The sequence below is a fragment of the Echiichthys vipera genome (assembly GCF_963691815.1).
Source record: "Echiichthys vipera genome assembly, chromosome: 21".
Taxonomy (NCBI): Eukaryota; Metazoa; Chordata; class Actinopteri; order Perciformes; family Trachinidae; genus Echiichthys; species Echiichthys vipera.
The window spans coordinates 13,964,965-13,984,812 of record NC_139846.1 but is presented as its reverse complement, the minus strand read 5'-3'; the positions used below and the strand labels follow the sequence as shown (position 1 = coordinate 13,984,812).

At 42.6% G+C, this 19,848-nt stretch overlaps 1 protein-coding gene across 1 annotated transcript in view; it reads left to right on the top strand.

Annotated features, from left to right (window-relative positions):
* Positions 1 to 572: 572 nt before the first annotated feature.
* slco5a1 (solute carrier organic anion transporter family member 5A1) overlaps positions 573 to 19,848 on the top strand; it is a gene marked incomplete at both ends in the record, with an annotated part of 33,721 nt that continues 14,445 nt past the window's right edge. The window contains one exon of the mRNA XM_083936338.1: positions 573 to 1,530. Coding sequence (XP_083792464.1) covers positions 573 to 1,530 — 958 coding nt within the window. The remainder of the gene's footprint in view (positions 1,531 to 19,848) is intronic.

The window sequence follows — 19,848 nt, the reverse complement described above, 5'->3', positions numbered from 1 at the left end:
AAGTGAAAGGGGGATATTGTTGTGGCTTTGTAGGTACATACAAGTGTCTACTTGAAGTAACAACCATTTTTTCATATTTGTTAATTTAACGTTTGTTTATCTTTTTTTTTCTAGGATGCTGCACAGATATGGGACAAAGGAAACAAAGAATCCTCTGATTCAAGCTGTCTAACAAAGAGCCATAACATCAGCAGATACATAGGATCCTAAATTAGAGGGTCATTGTAAAGACTACACCCTTTTGTTAGCTGTATTTAAAAACAACAACAAATTTATTGTAAACCATTGAGACAATATTTTAAAGTTTTAAGGAAGGTGATGTTCTTCTGTATCAAGATATCACCACTGGCTTGTGGCTTGTAAGAATATTTTGGCGCTGACATTGTCACAGGTAGACCTCCAGTAAACAGCTATGTGCAATAAAACGTGCACATAACTAGAGGGGTTCAGGCTGACCCAGTCCCACTGGCATGGCAGAGTCTTTTCTCCACCGTGTCCTCATGTGGCACTAGTTTCTGACTGACTCTTCAGCACAGCCAGGAGCCGACGGAAGCTGCATCTCCAGCTGCGCCATGACTTCATCGGACAATGATGAAACAGGGAGTGACCTGTCTGACTGTCTGGAGATCCGTGAGCTCCAGGACCAGTACACGGACCCGGAGACCTGCTTCAAGTCCAAGAGCTTACCCATCCTGAATGGACCTTGTCAGCCGGATGGAAAGGCTGCGGAGCTTCGGCTGGTCAACACCACCCGCACCTGTGTGGCCGTGGAAGAGTGCAGTGAGCTCCAGCCAAAAACCCCAGACTCTGGCCAGGCAGAGACTCCCTCCTCCAGGACAGACTTTTCCCCCTCTGCCTCCAGCATGGTGGGGCTCAGTAGCTCTTTACCTGTGGAGGGCCACAGGGCCGCTGGCTCTGGGGGTAAAACACACGGTTTCTCTCTCACTCGCCTTATCCGCATCCCAGCCAGGAAGTATGTTCGAGTCATCCTGAGGGACTCCCGCTGCTTCCTGTTCTGCATGTGCTACCTGACCTTCATTCAGTCCCTGATGGTTTCGGGCTACCTGAGCAGTGTCATCACCACCATTGAGAAGCGTTACAGTCTGCGCAGCTCTGAGTCCGGCCTGCTGGTCAGCTGCTTTGACATTGGCAGCTTGCTGGTGGTGGTCTTCATCTCCTACTTTGGCGGCAGAGGTCAGAGGCCGCGCTGGCTGGCTGTGGGTGGTGTGGTTATCGCTGTAGGGGCAGCGTTGTTCTCCCTGCCCCACTTCATCTCACCACCGTACCAGATCCAGGAGATGAACTCATCCACGGGCCATGAAGGCCTCTGCCAGAGCGGCAACAGCAGCGGGCGTGAGCTTGACATGGCATCGTGTCCTCGTGACCAGGAGGGCAATGAGCACAACCTGTATGTGACTCTGTTCATCTGCGCCCAAATACTCGTGGGCATGGGGTCGACGCCAATCTACACCCTTGGGCCCACCTACCTGGATGACAATGTGAAGAAAGAAAATGCATCTCTCTACTTGGGTAAGATGTCCCATAATACATTTTATTTCCCATGCTTATGACTACAATTATCCTGGCCAAATCATCAAAATATGCTTAAAACTCATAGGATGGCACTAAAAGAGAGTGTAATCACTTCACTTGACATTTTGTTGGGAAACAAATATTTCGCATCACAGATTTGACACGTACATATTTTCCTGTGAACAGTTCAAATTGGAGGTGTTGCTATGTGAGGTTCTGCAGGTGGGCAGATATCGCCCTGTCATTGTTTAGTTTGGAATCCATATTTCCACACATTTGCGTTAAACATTTTTTGGGGAGAATACAATGGCCAAGCCTATGGACGGTCCTATGATTTTGGAATGATGACTGAAAGAGGCCGGCTCATGGATATTCATGACTATCCTGATAATAGAAATGAACCACAATCCAATTATTGTAAGTGTTTTTATCACGATCAGCCGTAAAATCATACATCGTGCCATCCCTTCTGTATGACTGACGTTTACAAAAATTGAAGGATCACAAAAGTCAAGACCTATTTGAGTCAACACAGAAGTTTCACTAGTTTTACTCTGCAGTTAAAACTGTGCTACTCTGGTGTGTGACTTGAGGGGTGCAGAGTTCTTTGGTTACTCAGTTACTATTCTCTAACACAATTAATGTCAATTATCCCAGCTGGTATCATTCCGACTATAAATGCATAAGATTTAGCATTTTGACAGATGAGAAAGCTGAGGTGACAGGTATAGGATTATGGAATGACTGAAAGATGCAGGGATATTCACAACTATACTTATACTAAAATCAATTTTTTGGGTGTTTTTAACACAATCCATGATAAAATCGTACATTGTCCCATCCCTACTTATGACTGTTTGGTCTTGCTGTTGTTTACCAGAAGAGTTAATGCAGGTATATATTCCTGCAGAGTTCAACAATGCACTCCCCCCACCACATCCCTCCGTCTTTTTGATTTAATCTCCACGGCATGCAACCTCTGCACCACACTGAGGTAAATACAGAGACTGCAAAGTCAACCTAGGCCAGAAGCACATGAGAGGAGCTTGGGGCGAGAGGCAGAACTGGGTTGCTTATGATTAATGTGTGAGTGTGTGTTGCACAGAAGGCTGTCAGCAGTAAAGCAACATGCCCTAGTGTTTAGCTAGAAAAGACTACTTTCTGTTGTATGTAGTATTTCTTGGCGAATCATTCGTACATTTCTTCACAGGTATTCTGTCATTTATCTGGTATGCTGAGGCTTTGCCGGCCTTAATGGTTTTGCTCAGAATAATTGCGTGTACAGGCATACCACATGTTATACATAGCTCATAGAGGAGTTCATGATTGTAGAAATAATCCTCCTGTGTGTCTGCGCACTGTAGTTGGGTTATTGGGGCATGGGGCACCCCTCAATCTGGTGCATGTGTCTCTAAACAGATGGTCACTGTCCCACTGACCTTTGTGTAGGGCTGCAAGAAAGGATTATTTTCATCAGTTAATCAATTGATTTCTATTTTTGAATAATTGCAAATGTTTACACTTTTAAATGTCAAGAAAAGAATGCCTACTGAATGTTGACATTTTTGCTTGATATAAACATACATGATTAATCGATCTGTAAGTCTTTTCAGTTGGTCCGCTAACCGATAGACTAATTGTTTCATTGTGTGATTGTAAGCACCACATGGAGTTAAAGAACAACACCGAGATGGTTGCACAGCATCTGCTGACAGCAGTCATTGGTCACAACATAACGCAGCATATGGAGCATATTCTCTGTCAAGTCCTTTTGCTGCCTGCTCTGCTGCCCCTGAGACCTAGTATTGATCAGACTCCTGCGTCACAGGGAGCCAATGCAGCATAGCTATTGAACCAGGCAGGAAAACAAGGAGAAAACAACCCCAAACAGACTTGCTGTACCCTTACCGGGGCAAGGTACTCCGGACCTAATGCATCAGGGCTCATTGAGTCATCACAGTCAAGACATCCCCATGTACAGATATCCATCAAAGGCAGCCTCAGTGACCTTGATGGCTATACTTCAGAGGAGTCCCTAATCTGTTTTGTTCTGGCAAAGCATTGTTGGGGAAAACAAACTTGTTCTGACATGTCAGAGGGAGCAGATAAGTGGGAATAACCATGGTAACTGGGTTTCAGTTTTTTTGTCCAGGTGTTTTGAGTACATGTTTTATCTTTGACATTTTCTGAGGCTTGTGCTGGTACTTGGTGGATAAAACAGATCACGGCAAGGTGGTGCTGGATTGTCATGTCAGACATCATCTTTATTTCACCTCAGGATATAAAACAGGAATGAACATTGACACATATTGTTTAACTGCGAGCAAATAAAATGGAGCACTCTCAAAGCCATTTTCACATTTCCCCAGCTCAATTTTATGGAGATATAGGCTACCCATATCTCGGGGAGCCTTCCCTCAAAATTACTTTGAGATGAGTTTTTTCCCCATCAATGTAAACCCCATCTCAATTTACCCTGGCTCAAAGGGGAGGAGCTGCTCACTTTTATAGGACAGTACAGTCTACACCGAGGGGTACTTCTGGTGTCCTTGGAGGAAGACAAACAGAGTGTGTGCTTCTTTTTTTTCCCCCTCAGGATATCGTTGTGTGTGTATGCATGCAAACACAGTAGGGCATTCCCTCTGACCTGGCACCCCATTTCCCAGCTCTGGCCCCACATCACTATGGTTATGTAACGGTCACAGCATCTAAACTTTGCCTCTTCTACTCTACGTTGTGAGAAAATGGTGAAATGAGACTATAGTTAATTTGGCCTTTTAGATCCCTTTTTTTTAATGCTTTTATAGTACTCCACTAGGGAATATAAAGACAAGAACTGGCGGTTCAAATGTTCGCACATTTCTGCCTCTTTCCCCAGTCTTTTCTCTCGTTCTGCTCTGACAGATTTATAACATACCATTCTTGCCGTTGCTATGGTGAACGTTTGTCTTTGCCTTTCTCTGAGGAGCCGCTCCATCTTGTGTGACAGTAGCTCGTTGCATTAAGTGAGGTTTCTGTTCTTCAGCTGGGTAACAACTGATAGTAAATGGGAAACCAACTTTTTTGAAACACTGCCCAGCTTTTGTTCTCGTTGTCTCGGCTGTTTATGGATGCCTCCAATCTCTGACAATCTCACACTATCTCCATCCGATTTGGCAGCACAATGACCCACAAAGCTACATGATCAATAATCCAGATTCTCCTCATTGAACTGTTGATCTCTTACACGCTTCGGACAGTGGCTCTGACCTCCAGCTGGGTGTGTTTGTTTTTTTCACACTTCCGACCTCTGTGATTTACAAGCTAATAATGCTGAGGAGCTGTTATTGATGTGGGGTGAATAGAGAGGTCAGCTCTGATTAGATTGCTGTCTGCATGTCAACATAACCTTCCAGAGCAGGCGTACAAACTCAGCTCATAGCAGAAATATAGCTTTGTTTATGCACAGTTTTTCTTTCATAACCTTTTTATTGTCTAGACTTTGCAGCCTCTTTGCATACAAATATACATGCAGCTGTCCTCTCCTCATGCAGGACAAGGTTAATTGATTCCTCCTGGCTGGCAAAGTCTCGCCGCCTTTGCATTAACTAGTTTGCAGTGCAGATGACTCTGAAACTAACATACTTGTGTGTGTGTTATTGCTGCTTGTGCATTATTAAGGTTCTATTAGATACGCGTGGGACTGCAAAGGGGTGTTTATTTACTAAAGAGGAGCAGAAGAGGTGGTGCCCAGTTTTGGAAGAGAGTAGGGACAGTGTGAACACTGGTCTGGTCTGGACTCTCTGACACATACACACACACACACACACACACATACTCGCATAAGCGCAAGGGGTGTGTTCTCTGCTCTGTCCCCTTGACAAATTTAGAAAGAACAGTTGCTCTCAGTCTCTCTCCTGAAGTGTGTGTGTGTGTACGTGTTTGTGTGGGGCTAATCTGTGTCTCCACCAAAAAAACAGGAATGAACAGTTTGTACAGAGTCATACATCACTGTTTTTATTTTTTTTAGGCTTTTTGTAAAGATTGTAAGTCATTACCCTGGCACATCCCTTTCTGTGCTCACTCAGTCAGCTTCATTAAACAGTGTGTCCTGTTCTGCCTAGCAGCAGCCAAAGCAAATGAAGATTGTGCACACGCGGAAGCAAACACACACGTCCCTAGAGAATCTGCCTTCTCGTCCTGCCCCTCCTGGCTGACAGATCGCATTTCAGGATCGGTTAGGGTACACGTTTGGCCCCGTCAGAGGCTGGCACACATATAGTAAGAGGCTTTTTCATCACTGTCCGCTTGGCTTATCCTCAAGGAGGTTTTTAAATATCTCCACCTCCTTCCCCTTCACTCAGTCTTGTTGGCCACACTGGCCCCCAGGGTTACTCAGCAGCAGGCAATCTTTTTAGCTGCAGACTGCAGGGCTACTAGCTCTGACCACTACTACCATGACTCCCCTGTGAACCACTGACCCCTCTGAGGCCGATCCTGTGAAACTGGTGACACTGTCTTTTCTTTAAAATGTTTTTCTCTCCACCAACCTGCACTCCTTGCAGATAATTCTCTTAAATCAGTCGGCATGAAGAGTAGGAGTGATGGAATAAGGCAGGGAAAATGTGGGAGTCTGTTTCCAGAGGCAGGAGACTTAACCGCAACAACTGTAGTGCAGTCATCTTTCAGCCTCATTGGCCGAGGACTTCAGGCCTTTTTTCCGTGTTGTTGCTGTGTTGTTTTGACAGTGTGGGAAGGTTCCTGGGGAAATGCCACAAGAGTTTTTTGTGATCACAGGAACGCAGAAAAATCCTTTGTTTTCAGCAATGTGGGAAAGAAATGGACATTTCTTTCTTTGTTCTTGCTGGCTCTTTGGTCCTTGTTGTTCCACCAAATCCTTCTTAATCCCTGGCTCTTGTTGACTCGGGTTAAAATGAAATAATTCCCCATAATAGCTTTTGAAGTGGTTTAATTGTGACTGCATAGAAACACTGTAGGTGATTGTTACACATTGCGATGACTGCACTACAGTTGTTGTAGTTAAGACTCCTCTCTCTGGAAACAAACGGACTCCCACACTTGAACGCCTGAACGTACTCTACCTTATGCCATCACTCCTACTCTGTAGATTAAAAATCCACCTGGAAAAAGGAAAATATGATTCTGTTTAAACTATATCTCAGATTGGTTTATGTGTTCGGCCAGATGTTCTACAGTAACTGCAAAAAGGCTCAGGACCGCAGACACCTCCTCCTTATTGAGTGTCTTGGGGGATTTGATAATTATCTAAACGGCGTCCGCAAATTGGACATATAACTGTACCTCATTCACAAATGGAACATCTAATGTATAACATATCTTGATGTGACATCTGTACTTGCAAATGGCGTCATATTTTTTTTCTCTATAGGTGGATAGCTTTAATACTGCTTAACTCCCCTGAGATGTCACATTTGTTTCTAAGTGTTTTATGGCCTGTAACAAAAAAACAATAGGCCACTCCACTTCAGATGTCTCTATGCCTTTTCATCTCTACTGGCTGAAAGCACTAAAAAACCTGCAGACCTTTGTGTATTTTCTCTGATTAAACTAAATGAGGATAAAACTGAGATAATTGTTTTTGGTGCTAAGAAAGAAAGGTCTAAAGTCATCCAACACCTTCAATCACTGTCCCTGAAAACCTCAAATAAAGCCAGAAATCTTGGGGTTATCATGGATTCTGATTTACATTTCGACAGTCACATCAAATCAGTAACAAAATCGGCCTACTATCACCTTAAAAATGTAACAAGACTTAGAGGGCTCATGTCAGCTCAAGACTTAGAAAAACTTGTCCATGCCTTTATAACCAGTAGGCTAGACTACTGTAACGGTCTCCTTGCAGGTCTTCCCAAAAAAACTGTCAGGCAGCTACAGCTTGTTCAGAACGCTGCTGCTAGAGTTCTAACAAAGACCAAAAAATGTGAGCACATTACACCAATTCTTAAATCATTACACTGGCTTCCTGTACGTCAGAGAATTGATTTCAAAATCCTCCTGCTCACATATAAATCACTTCATGGTCTAGGGCTGAGGTATATCACTGATATGCTCCCACTACATAAGCCTTCTAGATCACTAAGATCCTCTGAGACCAATCTGTTAGTGGTTCGCAGAGTAAACTCAAATCAAGGGAAAGCATCTTTCAGTCATTATGCAACAAACAGCTGGAATAAACTTCCTGAAGATTTGAGACTTTCACCCACTCTGACCACTTTTAAAACTAGACTGAAAACTTTTATGTTCACCTTAGCTTTCTGCTAAATCTTCGCACTTTTAACGTCCGCACTGTTTTGATTATTGTCTTTGTTTTTATTCTCTTTGTCTTCCTGTAATGCATTTGAATTCATGACATGTTGTGCTGTGAAGCACTTTGAGTCTGCCTTGTGTATGAAAAGTGCTATACAAATAAAGCTGCCTTGCCTAATCAGCATTGTGAAGAGAAACATGCCCTTTTTTGCCTGTTGTTTCCAGTCAGGAAATGAGTTGTTGTCAATAATTACCAGGGCTACAGAACGTCCTGCGATGGCTATCAGTACAAAGGGTACTGTTGCTATCGTGCACTGGGTCCCCAAAAATGACAAACTGTGACTGAGCTTATGTGGAATTCGAATATCTGACCTGCATCAACTCTCTCTAGATCAAATAATTGCATACTTAACAGAGACAGCCTGTACATCCCTATCCTCGTCAAGCTGACTTACATTCCCTTCTGTGCCTCTTAAGCATTGTGTCTGCTTAACTCAGTCTGCCCGCCAAGTTGATTCACCCTTATGGGTGTTAGGAGTTTTGTTTTGCTACAGAGATAATATATATATATATATATAAATATATATATATATATATATATATATATATATATATATATATATATTATATATATATATATATATATATATATATTTATATATATATATATTTATATATATATATATTTATATATATATATATATATATATATTTATATTTATATATATATATATATATATATTTATTTAGATAGATAGATAGATAGATACCAGATTTTTGCCCTCAGAACAGTGGACTGGCTATTGTTCTCACTGACCCCTGTGTTGCAAAGGTCAGGAATGAGGCAGGAGGGGCTACTGGAAGTACAAGTGTTAATGGTATTTACACAAGTGTAAGAACATTTTAAGCACAAAAAAAGAGCTGTGGTATTTGGGGAAAAATGTGCTATTGTTCACAAATATGAGGAAAATGTCAACAAATACTATCCATCACATGGATGTCCAAAGAGATTTGCAACTAGAGCAACATTGGAGAGAAAATTGAAGCACATGTATATACACTGCATGGACTTTTTTTTTTAGTACCCCTCTGACCTTCAGCTGTTGTTCTGCTGGCTGCACATAGCAGTTACGTCTGTGCTGAGCCCCCTGGAGGGACAGGAGCCCACTCTGCGGGAGATGGATGGCGCTAAACGTTTTCTGACCTCATACTAAGGGATAGCTGCTACATGCACACACATGCTGAAAAATAATGCACCAAGACAAAAAAATGTAGCCTGTACACATTTTTCTGTATGTCTTAGCGGCTCTGCCAAGCTCTGTTATACCGCTTAATGTAGCGTTAAGCTGGTTGCACGTTATATAACTCTAATAGGCTAACATGTAACGATGATACCGCTCTTACTTTACCATCATTTTCCAAAGCCTGCTACCGTTATGCTAATTTTTGACAGGTTTTTTTTCCTGTGGCTGTGTCTTTTGAATTTTGGTGGGGCCTAGTTGTTGGTAGACCGTTGAAGGGGTGTGAATGGTGAGAGAGCAGCTGTTCAGAGCTGGCAGGGTGCGTGTGTGTGCACCTGCAGTTGGGGGTGGGTGAGGTTTGGGGCTTTGGGGGCTGTTGGGAGTGAGCACAAGTGTTTGCAGGAGGCAGGGTTTTGTGTTGTGTTGGTTTTCCTGCAAGCATGCAATGGCATTTGAACATCTGCGCCTGTGTGAAGAGACTGCAGAGAGGTCTGGCCCATCAACTTCAAGACTGGCTTCATGCAGTTCTGACACAGTGTGTAGGAGGCACCTCTGCTGCAGAACAGTGACCCTAGCTCTTTTCTTACCTGCATTAACACGGTGTGAATGAAAGCAAGGCTGTGCTTTGTTGTCACTCCATCTGCTGCTTATTCTGCCACAGTAATTATAATCACAGGAATAGTAATCAAAGTATTCCAGATTCATAGTTAAGATCACATAAGCTCAGCTATTAATATATTCCTTTAGCCCTTTATCCTTCAAGATACAAGTAAATCCAATTATCACACTGTTTCCAAGGGAATGGAGGTCACGCAGGACACAGATTTGCAAAACACACATGCAGGCATGAAGAGCAGTGGTAAATATGATTAAAAATATGTCTTGATATCTCATTCTCAGATATAGATATATATATTTAATTGATATGGTTTCATAAAGACAAGAGGTGATGCGCTAATGTAGACTGTGGAATTTGAGTTGGAATCATCAATCTTTCTTGTTTATTTTCCTCTTGAGGAGGAGGGAGTGCAATAATTGGACAGAGGAGGATGTACTGTTGATGAGGCCAAATTCTTGGCGCTGGCTGAAGGAAGGAAGGGGGGGGGGCACACACGGCTTTTAGCACCATGGGCCAGATTGCTGTGCCATGTCTGTCATGGAGAGAGGCTGAAAATCTGCAGGTGCAACTTGCGGCAAACTAACGCCTAAGCCCAATATATAGTGCATTTTCTCTCTCTCACACACACAATTGCAGACAGGCAGGTCAGATGCCCCCTTTATGGCCCCTCGTCGGCTGAAAGATTATCTTCCACCCTCTCAAATGGTTTGCTAGACAAACACACAGAGGGGTGTTTGAGCTGTGTGTGTGTGTGTGTGTGTGTGTGTGTGTGTGTGTGTGTGTGTGTGTGTGTGTGTGTGTTGGTGTGTGTGTGTGTGTGTGTGTGTGTGTGTGTGTGTGTGTGTGTGTGTGTGTGTGTGTGTGTGTGTGTGTGTGTGTGTGTGTGTGTGTGTGTGTGTGTGTGTGTGTGTGTGTGTGTGTGTGTGTGTGTGTGTGTGTGTGTGTGTGTGTGTGTGTGTGTGTGTGTGTGTGTGTGTGTGTGTGTGTGTGTGTGTGTGTGTGTGTGTGTGTGTGTGTGTGTTTCTTTTTTTGGTAAGGTAATGTAAGGATCCTATCAGATTGGCTAGATGAAGTAGAGTTCCGAGCAGAAGTTGATATTGAAGCAAGTATAGGCATAATAACTGCATATGTGTCTGTCAACTGATGGAGGTAAATGTCTTCCTGCCCACAATGACTCAAACGGTTAAGAACAGTTAAAAAGTTAAAACCTACAGAATGGCCAATTTAATTTTCCTCTAGTAATGCTTTTATAAACTTGATTGTACCCTTGCAAATCTGCTGACTAATCCTAACCTAGAATAGTAGTTTGTTGATTTAAAAGCTTGGGCCAGAAAGTAGGGTAACAGAATACCATGTTAAACAGTGGACTCTCTGTACCTGGCTGTTTCCCTGCCTGCACATCATGTTTTGTACTTTTCCAAGGCACATACTGATCTGAACTCGTCTAAAGAATGGCTTTCATTATGAGAAAAAACTTGAAACTGCCCTTTTCAATCATCCATTCGAAGCAATTATTCAATATTTTAAAAAAAGTGTACTCAAATTGTGTGAAAGGAATGGGAGTAAAAGTCACAAGGAAAGATGGATTTAGGAGGAATATCTATAAAAGGTGATGTATTAAACCATTAAGTAGAGAGCAAAAGGATTTGCTCAATGTGGCAGTGTGTGAAAAATGGAGGCGGCACAAAGGAGTTAGCACATTTCTCTAAGGCTCGGCCTTTGAATGACATTCCATCAGTGTGCCAGTTAAAGAGAACTGTACTGGTTTGATTGGCTTGTCACAAGGGGAGGTTGTGAGCAAGTAAAGATTTCCAACAGTCTAATAAACAACACTTTATAATGCTGGCATAGATGGTGAGAACTTCTCTCCTCTTGACTGACAAAGTAGGCTTTCTTTGTGTGCAGCGTTCACAGAAATACCTTTACGGAGGCTGGTGAAAAATGACTTCCGAAATCAAAACTGATTCATCACTCACTCATATCAAAGATCTGCTGTACTTAATGTTTATAAAATAGCAAGTGTTTAGAGTGCCACTGGTTTGAAGATACTTTCACTGAGAGCAATAAATAGTTTTGGTTGAGCTTTCAACCACATCAGTCAGCGACAGGTGCATTCAGTATGCACAAGTCACCAACAAAAACACTGTTCCATTCAACGTCAATCACAATTGTTTTCAATAAGGAACGTTCACTTCGTCAAATTTATTCCAAAAGTTTTCTCTCAACTGAAACTTCAAATCCTTTGTCCCAAAAACAGGGTTTGTCCATTTGACAGTGATGGATTTAGAGGCCCAGTCACCCGTTTTAATGCTGCGCCGCAGAGTTGAGCCGCTGAGGACTGACCGGACATGCATTGCTTGCTGGGTTCTTCTAACATCACCATGTTCCCAGTTGTTTTTTGCCACTTTGCCATTTAGATTTCTTTGCATTCAGCCACACTCCCCCTGTGGATATGGCTGGGCAACCAGCAGCAGCAGCAGATTTGTGGTCTTTTGCTGTCACTGCAGATCCAGTAGCCTTACGCCAGCATCGGAATCAGCAGAAAGTGGTTAGGATCCGTGACCCCACTGACGCACAGAAAAGTTGTAGTGGGGTCCCTCAGGAAAGCGTTGCAAGAAGGTGTCAACTGATTAGGGTTACTGCTACAGCACAACAACGTTTTCTTTGTGGACTGGCTGAATCACGTTGGGTTAAAACAGTTAATTAGCTCCTTCATGCACATCTTTCTGCTGTGTGTTGCTTTTGTTATGTTTTATGATGAATGAGGAAACGGTTGTTCATGACTGGCAAAAAGCGTTGCCTCACTGGCTGCCTGACTACTGTACCGCAGCCTTCCTCCCGCAGCAGGGGAGCAGCTAGAAATAAAGAAACTCCCTCCATTCTCTTTTTTTCTCAATTTCTCAATATTAAATTTAGTGAACTGAGCTTGTGGAACCCCTGCAAGGAAGGTTTAGCAGCTTGCATGAAAAATGTATTACAGTGGGTGTACTGTTTGGGCTTTTCTTGCACTATGACAATAGGAATTTCTACCCTGCAAGAAAGTAGAGCTGCAAAGATGATTCAATTAGAAGAAGAAGAAGAAGAAGAAGAAGAAGAAGAAGAATTACTTTATTAATCCCACACGGGGAAATTGGATTTTTTTTTTTTTTTTTTTTTTTAGTTTAGTTTAGTTTTAGTTTTTAGTTGTCATTTTAAAAACCAAAACCACTCATTGAGAAAATAATCGACGGATTGATGGACAATGAAAATAATCATTAGTTACAGCCTGACACCAAACCACGACAGCGAAGACACAATTTTGAGTTTTCTCTCAAAAGGCGTGACAAAATCGTTCCATCGGCACTTGTACAGTAGATTTATGATTGGTATCCTTGCCTGCCATTACTGTGTCTACACTATCTGTTATGTACCTCATTAGATCCGTATGAGAGACAAGGTCACTGGGTCATAGTGCACTGTAAAGAAGAGTATCATAAGGGGGGGAAGGGATGGGAAAAGCAGTCTTGAAATGCTGATCAAGTTCTCAGTGCCCCTTGTGACTAGTCATGTGTTTGCTTAAGGGGCTAATAACTGTAATGCCTGGAGGTGAAGTGGTTTAAAAGCCTGATGGGTGGCCTTAATGCAGAGTTCTAAGTCGGAAAGGCTTTGATGTCGGTGTTCGTATGGTTCTCAGAAGTCAAGTCTGGCTGATAAAGTCTTGACTCTGTCTATACCAGTCTGTACTGCCTGCACACCAGGATCAAAGCTCTTTACTGTACTTGATCCATTCAAATATTCCCCACATTTCATACATATCTCATCATTTTACCACCCACTGTTCTGCCTGTGGGAGGACTTTCATTGACTGTGTATGTTACATGAATATCAACATGTAATATGTATGAGAAGATTAGATACTCATCTTTTTGGCCATTGTGGTCATTTTAACGGATGGATGATATAGAACACAATTGGATATCCTTACTTTCAAATCCATCTGGTAGTTCAACAGTGAAATAAATTCTAAAAAATGTCGCCTCAAGGATTCAAATAGTCTTTTTTTCAGTGGTGTTAAAGGGTTAAACAAAATAACCATTCTATATAATTTTATTCAACCCTGAGATGCAATTAAAAGGCCATATTTTAGGACCATTTTACTACAATTTACAGTTTAGGCAATGCAGGGTTTTCCAGAAAAAAACATATTTTATGTTACCGTGTTTTAAGTTCAGACTGTTTGCTGGCAGTTGTATGCACACACATGCAGGCTGTGCTTTGTTTGGGTGTCCAAACAGACTGGTAGGGCTAAACCAACTGGTGTGCTGCTGCAAAGCTAAATCACCGTGTTATTATCACAGAGACAATATCTGCCGGCTTAACACATGGCAGCAAATGTCTTCTTGACCTGTTTGTACCATATTGGAGCTGCGTGGCTGCACAGTTTTTCTTTGGCTTCCATCAGTCTGTGACTATTTTTGTCCAATATCCACTGTGATGGTTGTTCAAACTGACTTTTTATGTGAGCTTGTGTGCCAGTGACTGGTTGGCGGGCCCTCACAGGATCGGGATTATCTTTCCATGTTACCAATTGGACTCATAATCATGATCCCATTCTAACAGACTACTACTATGTGTGTATTTATTGCATGTGTTTCAGACGTCATGACTTGATGATTTGTGTGAGATTTAGTGAGTGTTGTTGTGTTTATGTCAATTTAATGTGACTTGATGGAAACGGTGACAATTTATTTTTTCGATCACACTCTATTCTTCTTCATTTCCGCCACTTCTGCTACTTTAACTTCCCCTGGCCTTTTTTCTGTTCACACCCTCTAACTTCCTTTCTTAATTTCTATATCATTTCCCCCGCTGGTTAATCAGTCTGCATGTATGCATCTATGAATTAATGTGAGTGATTATTACAATGATTACTGGACACAGCTGCTTTTCTAGTGTATGGAAAGCTTCGCATTCAGTTCATTATATCCCTGCAGATATTTGAAGGCAGCAGGACAGATATGTAGATAAATCTGCAGCCTCCTATTTGCCAGAGCGTAGTGCAATTATGCACAGCCCTCCACTGTGTTTACCTTCATTAAATCACATGCATGATGCAATGCTGCAGAATAATCGCACACGTTGGACTGGTCGGCTATAACTCTGTATTCAGTATCAGGCTCCCAGAGGGACAGTGACGCTGGTATTGTTTTCACCTTGTGAGTCTTTGTATGTGTAAGGAAAGGGCCGCACCACGTTATGGACCTGGCCCGATAATCGTGCAAGATGCAGTCACGCCACTTTACAAGTGTGTAGCTGACCAGTGAATGGTTGATTGTATTTTATTTCAGCACACCCTCTGTTCTTTATTCCTCTTTATCCTGTCCTTTTGCACGTTGCGCTGCTGCATATACGTGAACCAAAAAGAGCAGCTTTCAACAGCCAATTTGATTTTAGAGAAATCATGCATTGTGGTTGTGGGCATCATCTAACTAATGCATATTAATACAATTTGTCCCACTGCCCTTTGTGTGCGTGTGCGCATGTGTGTGCGTGTGCATTTAGCCACAGTCCGTGTGCATGCTCTCTGGGTAAAACTGTAAGGTTAGGACTTGTAAGAAGACACTGCTATGTCAGCAAGTTGCGATGACAATGCCGTCATTCCCCTATTTCATTGTCTCTTTCCTCCTCTTGTCTTTCAGGGGGGAAGGTCACATGACTGAATTGATCCCCGTAACACAGGAATACAGAGAGCGGTGTCCCTCTCTTTTTCGTTCTCTTTCAAACAGCAGCAGCATCATAGATCATCTATCATAAAGCTGTAAGATGCAGCTACACTTTCGAAAGAGCTTCAAGCATTGAGCTGGACTGTACAGTGCAGTATCTCACAATACTGAGGTGTGTGCTGAGTGACTTATTGCACAAAGTAGATGTTATTAAATTAAGCGGAATAGCTCATCTACATTTCTTTCTGTCTGAGAATATAATGTGATTGCATGTTTTGGAGATTGGACAGCTCCGGCAAAACGCATAGAGTACAAATCCAAGGTCGTTGTGTTGTTGGCTGCAAATTCCCACGCTTGTTTGGAGGCCGACTAAGCTTTGTAGGCTAATAGTCAGGTGGAGTGCTACATAATTCATTGAAACTGAAAGTTTCCAGTCAGAAAGCAGAATGGGATTACAGAGCCAGGCTTATAGCTCTTCAGCCTTTATTGCAGGAAAGTGACAGAAAGTAAACAAATCTGAAAACAAACAAGACTTACCGAGCATGGCCTGCAAGTAAAAGAACAACACGTACACATTGTGCTCAATTACATTTCATCTTGTGCGGAGTTGCAGCTTTGATAAAAGTGTAGTCTGACACTGATGAATCTTCTGTTTTGTGAATTGCAGCCTCAACCTTATAACCCCGCAGTGTTCTGACATGTCAGTGAAAGTCCCATCCTTTGGTTTGTCCACGTAATTAAATCAAATCATTAATCTGTGGTAATGAGTTTGGCCACCAGGGAGCTGCGTCATTATGTCAGCGTGCTTTCTTATCAGGTCCGTTGGCTCTGCGTTCTCTTCCTCCATCCTCTGCCGCTCTGGCTGCTTCTCAAGGGTGATGGGGTGAGGAGAACAGAAGGTCAGGCGAGGTTGGGGGGATGGGCGAGCGTTAGAGACACCATTTTATTGTTATGCCTGAAATTCCATTCACAGTCAAGGCAAGTATAGAAACTGGGTGCTGTGTCTCCAAGAATTCCTTGCATTTCTTGCAGAAGTTTTAATCTTTCGGGGAAGGGAAGTTGTCTGTTGCAAGTCCAGTTGTGTGTGTGTGTGCGTGCGTAAGTGTAAAATCTCATCTGTAATGAATATCAGTTAAGTGTAAAGCTGACATTAATTGTCTATTAAACAGTAAGTGAAAATCTATAAATTTGATAATTGATCAACCAATTAAGTCATTAATTCAAGTGCTTTTTGTTCATTGGACAAACGATCAGTCTGAAGATGTCACCTCTGGTTTTGAAAAATGTGCTGAACATTTCACTATTTTTATGAAATTTAAAAATCCATTTTGAAAATTATAAAGATGGCTTCAAAGAATGGCAAAATGACAGTAACACATTAAGACACAATTCAGTGGAACTGCAGTGGAGAAAAATTCACCAATTCAAAAGCATCAGCAGCCACCTGGGCATTTAGCATGATTTAACCATGTCTCCAATTAACTCCTCTTTGCTGCCATTCTTCTCTTTCCGTCTCACCCTCATTCATTCCTCCAAGCTCCGAATGAGCTCATGAATACAGAGAATCAAGAGGAGTAGAGCTTTTACGGAGTGTGGAGGAAGCAGAGTTGAGACAACAGAGCAGCGCCAGTCCCTGAAGGTTGGATATGAGAGGGATGTTGCTGAGCAAGCTTTATCACTGCAGGTTACACAGTAGGATCAGTCACCACAGACTGCAGCCCAGCTCCTCTCCTTTACTCTCCCTCTGTTTCTTTTATGTGCCATCACATACACACATGATGTTCTTCTACTTTTTGCTGCATCATCATTTTTTTACTTTCTCTCCCTGCCACTCTTCTCTCAGATTATAAGCTTTTATTTTTTTTATCCCACTATATTTCCTTTCTCTTTACGGATTATTGTCGAGTTTATCTCTGCTGAGTCCATCAATCACAAACACTGAAGCTGAAGCATTAAATTGGGGTCAATGATGCACGATAAAACTCTAACCTTATCCTTCCTCGACCCTTACCCTTGATGCCTTTGCACCGTCTCAAGTGTCCATGTGCCTGCCCATTTTAAGGGTTCGTGTGTATTTAATATGCAGGGAGGGAGTGACATTGGTTGGTGGTAAAGTCATTCTGCTGTAATTTATGCTTTGGTGCTTCTTGAGTTCTTTTCGGTGAGAATTAGTTTTTCCCCGACGCCTGTGCAATAAACAATATGTCGTTGCTGGTATTGGATTCTGCTTGTAACGTGTTTGTTTGCACGCTTTGTGACTTCATCCTCAATTTGTAGCTTTTCATGCATGTCTAATGCATTTAACAAAGGCAGCACAAAATTACTACAATGTATTGAATGTCAAGCTGGATGATTTAGATGCTGACTTTGCATTACATAAGAGTGCAAAGCCAATAACTGCCAAGGAGAGCTCCTAACCCATTACCTCTGCACGTGTAGAAAGCTATATGAAATCTGTAATGTATCGTCCTTCACGTGCTGCTGGTAAAGGTCCATTGTGTAATTGAGTAAAGTGAGCCTGTGGCGTGCCATGCGTTCTAATATTGGCATTCACCTTTTCTTCTCTGACGTCTGCCTGTGTTTCTGCGTGATGGAGCGCTGATGCTGTGCCAGCATATTCCTCAATCCGATGGCTCTGCCCTGGCTGCCCTTCAGCCCGGCCACAGCCCTCCAATCCCTTCATCCCTAAATATCCCGGCTCGGTGCCAGGCGGGCAGGGTAGGGTGACGAGTCAAGCACGGTTTATGACCCCCTTCGTCTTCCAATCGGGCAGAACACTGTTAACGTGATGGATGGCGTGGCAAGACAGGCGCTTACACAATCACCCAGGGGGGATAAAATATGCCAGTCCCGGCCTGGGTGCCCGAGAAAAAGGGACGATGGGGACTGGAGGGCAACCAAAGGACCATACTTGGTGCTCAACCTTTGCCTGCCGAGTGAACGGCTGGGTGCACCTGGTGTATCTGGTTCAAGCCAGAGTGTGTTTAAATGATGGTGCGTTATATTTAGGGCACAGACAGGGCCAGCAGTCTGCAAGGGGAGGTAATGAGTGATGTATTGATGGGCTTTTCTTTGTGTGGCACTCCACTGCAAAAACTGCCCAAGTTAACTTGACATTTAGTTATATTCAAACTTCAAATCCTGTTTATTGCAAGAGCTGATTCACTCACGCTACGGCCGTGTCCACTCATATTTCCATTATGAACCAGCACAAAACGGCGTAACGTAATCAGACTAGATTTGATTCTGAACCCTCTGCTGTCTATGAAATCATGTGTACCAACCGCTCAGACTCACCCTCACCCTCACCCTCATCTTTAGACTCATTCGGCTTTATAACAAGCCTTTCTATTATGACCTATGTTCTGTTCTTTATGGATGAAAATTATTTTGCCCTGTACCACAAAAGTGTGATTCACTAGCTCAGGTTTTGCGAGACCTTTTTTTAATTTCAAGATGGAGATAATAAAATAAGACCTTTTGCTGTCCTTGCCAACTATAATGAATTGTTTATTGTCTCCGGTGGGTAATTTCTCCAGTTACATTGTGTAACAGTTTGACTGCTGCGGTGAACTGACTCTCTCGGCCAGCAGGATATGAGAAATGGTGCAGTGAAAGGAGTTTAAAAGATGAAATATGATATGCGAGTGGAAGAGGCACAGGAGAAGTGAAAGGGGGACGGACATCTGCTTTAGGTGCTTAGATGAGTGATTATTGTCTATGAAACCGCCACAGACCTTATTTATGTTTTGTAATGTATGCGCTTACATAGACATACTTTTTTGTGTGCAGACACTTATGTAAAAAAGACTATTATCAAAGTCTTGGGAGAGAATTGACCATTGTTGTCTTGTGATTTGTGTATGTATGTAAGCGTGTGTGTGTGTGTGTGTGTGTGTGTGTGTGGGGGGGGGGGGGTTGTTGAAGGGCCTTTTGTTCTTTTAAGCCAATTTTTTTTTCTGCTTTTTCTTTTCCCCAATAGTTTTGTTTAAAGAAGCCATGATTTAATTACGTGCAGGTAAGGATTTGCACTTTGGGACATTGTTGGAACCGCACTGTAGGGGTCATGTGCTATGTTGGTCACATCCACGGAGGAAAGGACGTCCAAGAGCACTTACAGTGTTGGGATGAAAATATGAGATCAGGGAAAGATGCAAACCTCCAGGGATGTAGGGATGCTATATGTAAATGCTGGCAGGATACCTGAAACATTTGATGAAACTGACTGAGATGAAATGGCTGTTCTGACAAAAACAAACTTTGTTGATGAAGGGGAGCTGTGTGTGTGCATGCATTTGTTCTAGCAAAGAACACACACACACACACACACACACACACACACACACACACACACACACACTGCTGATGGTGTTTAGTGCCGGCACCCAAGAAAGTGACATTTGAGAGACACTATTGGAAGAACAGGAGTATTTTTGCTAGGTGTGTTTGTGTGAATGAGGGGAACAACGGAAGCATGTAATACATA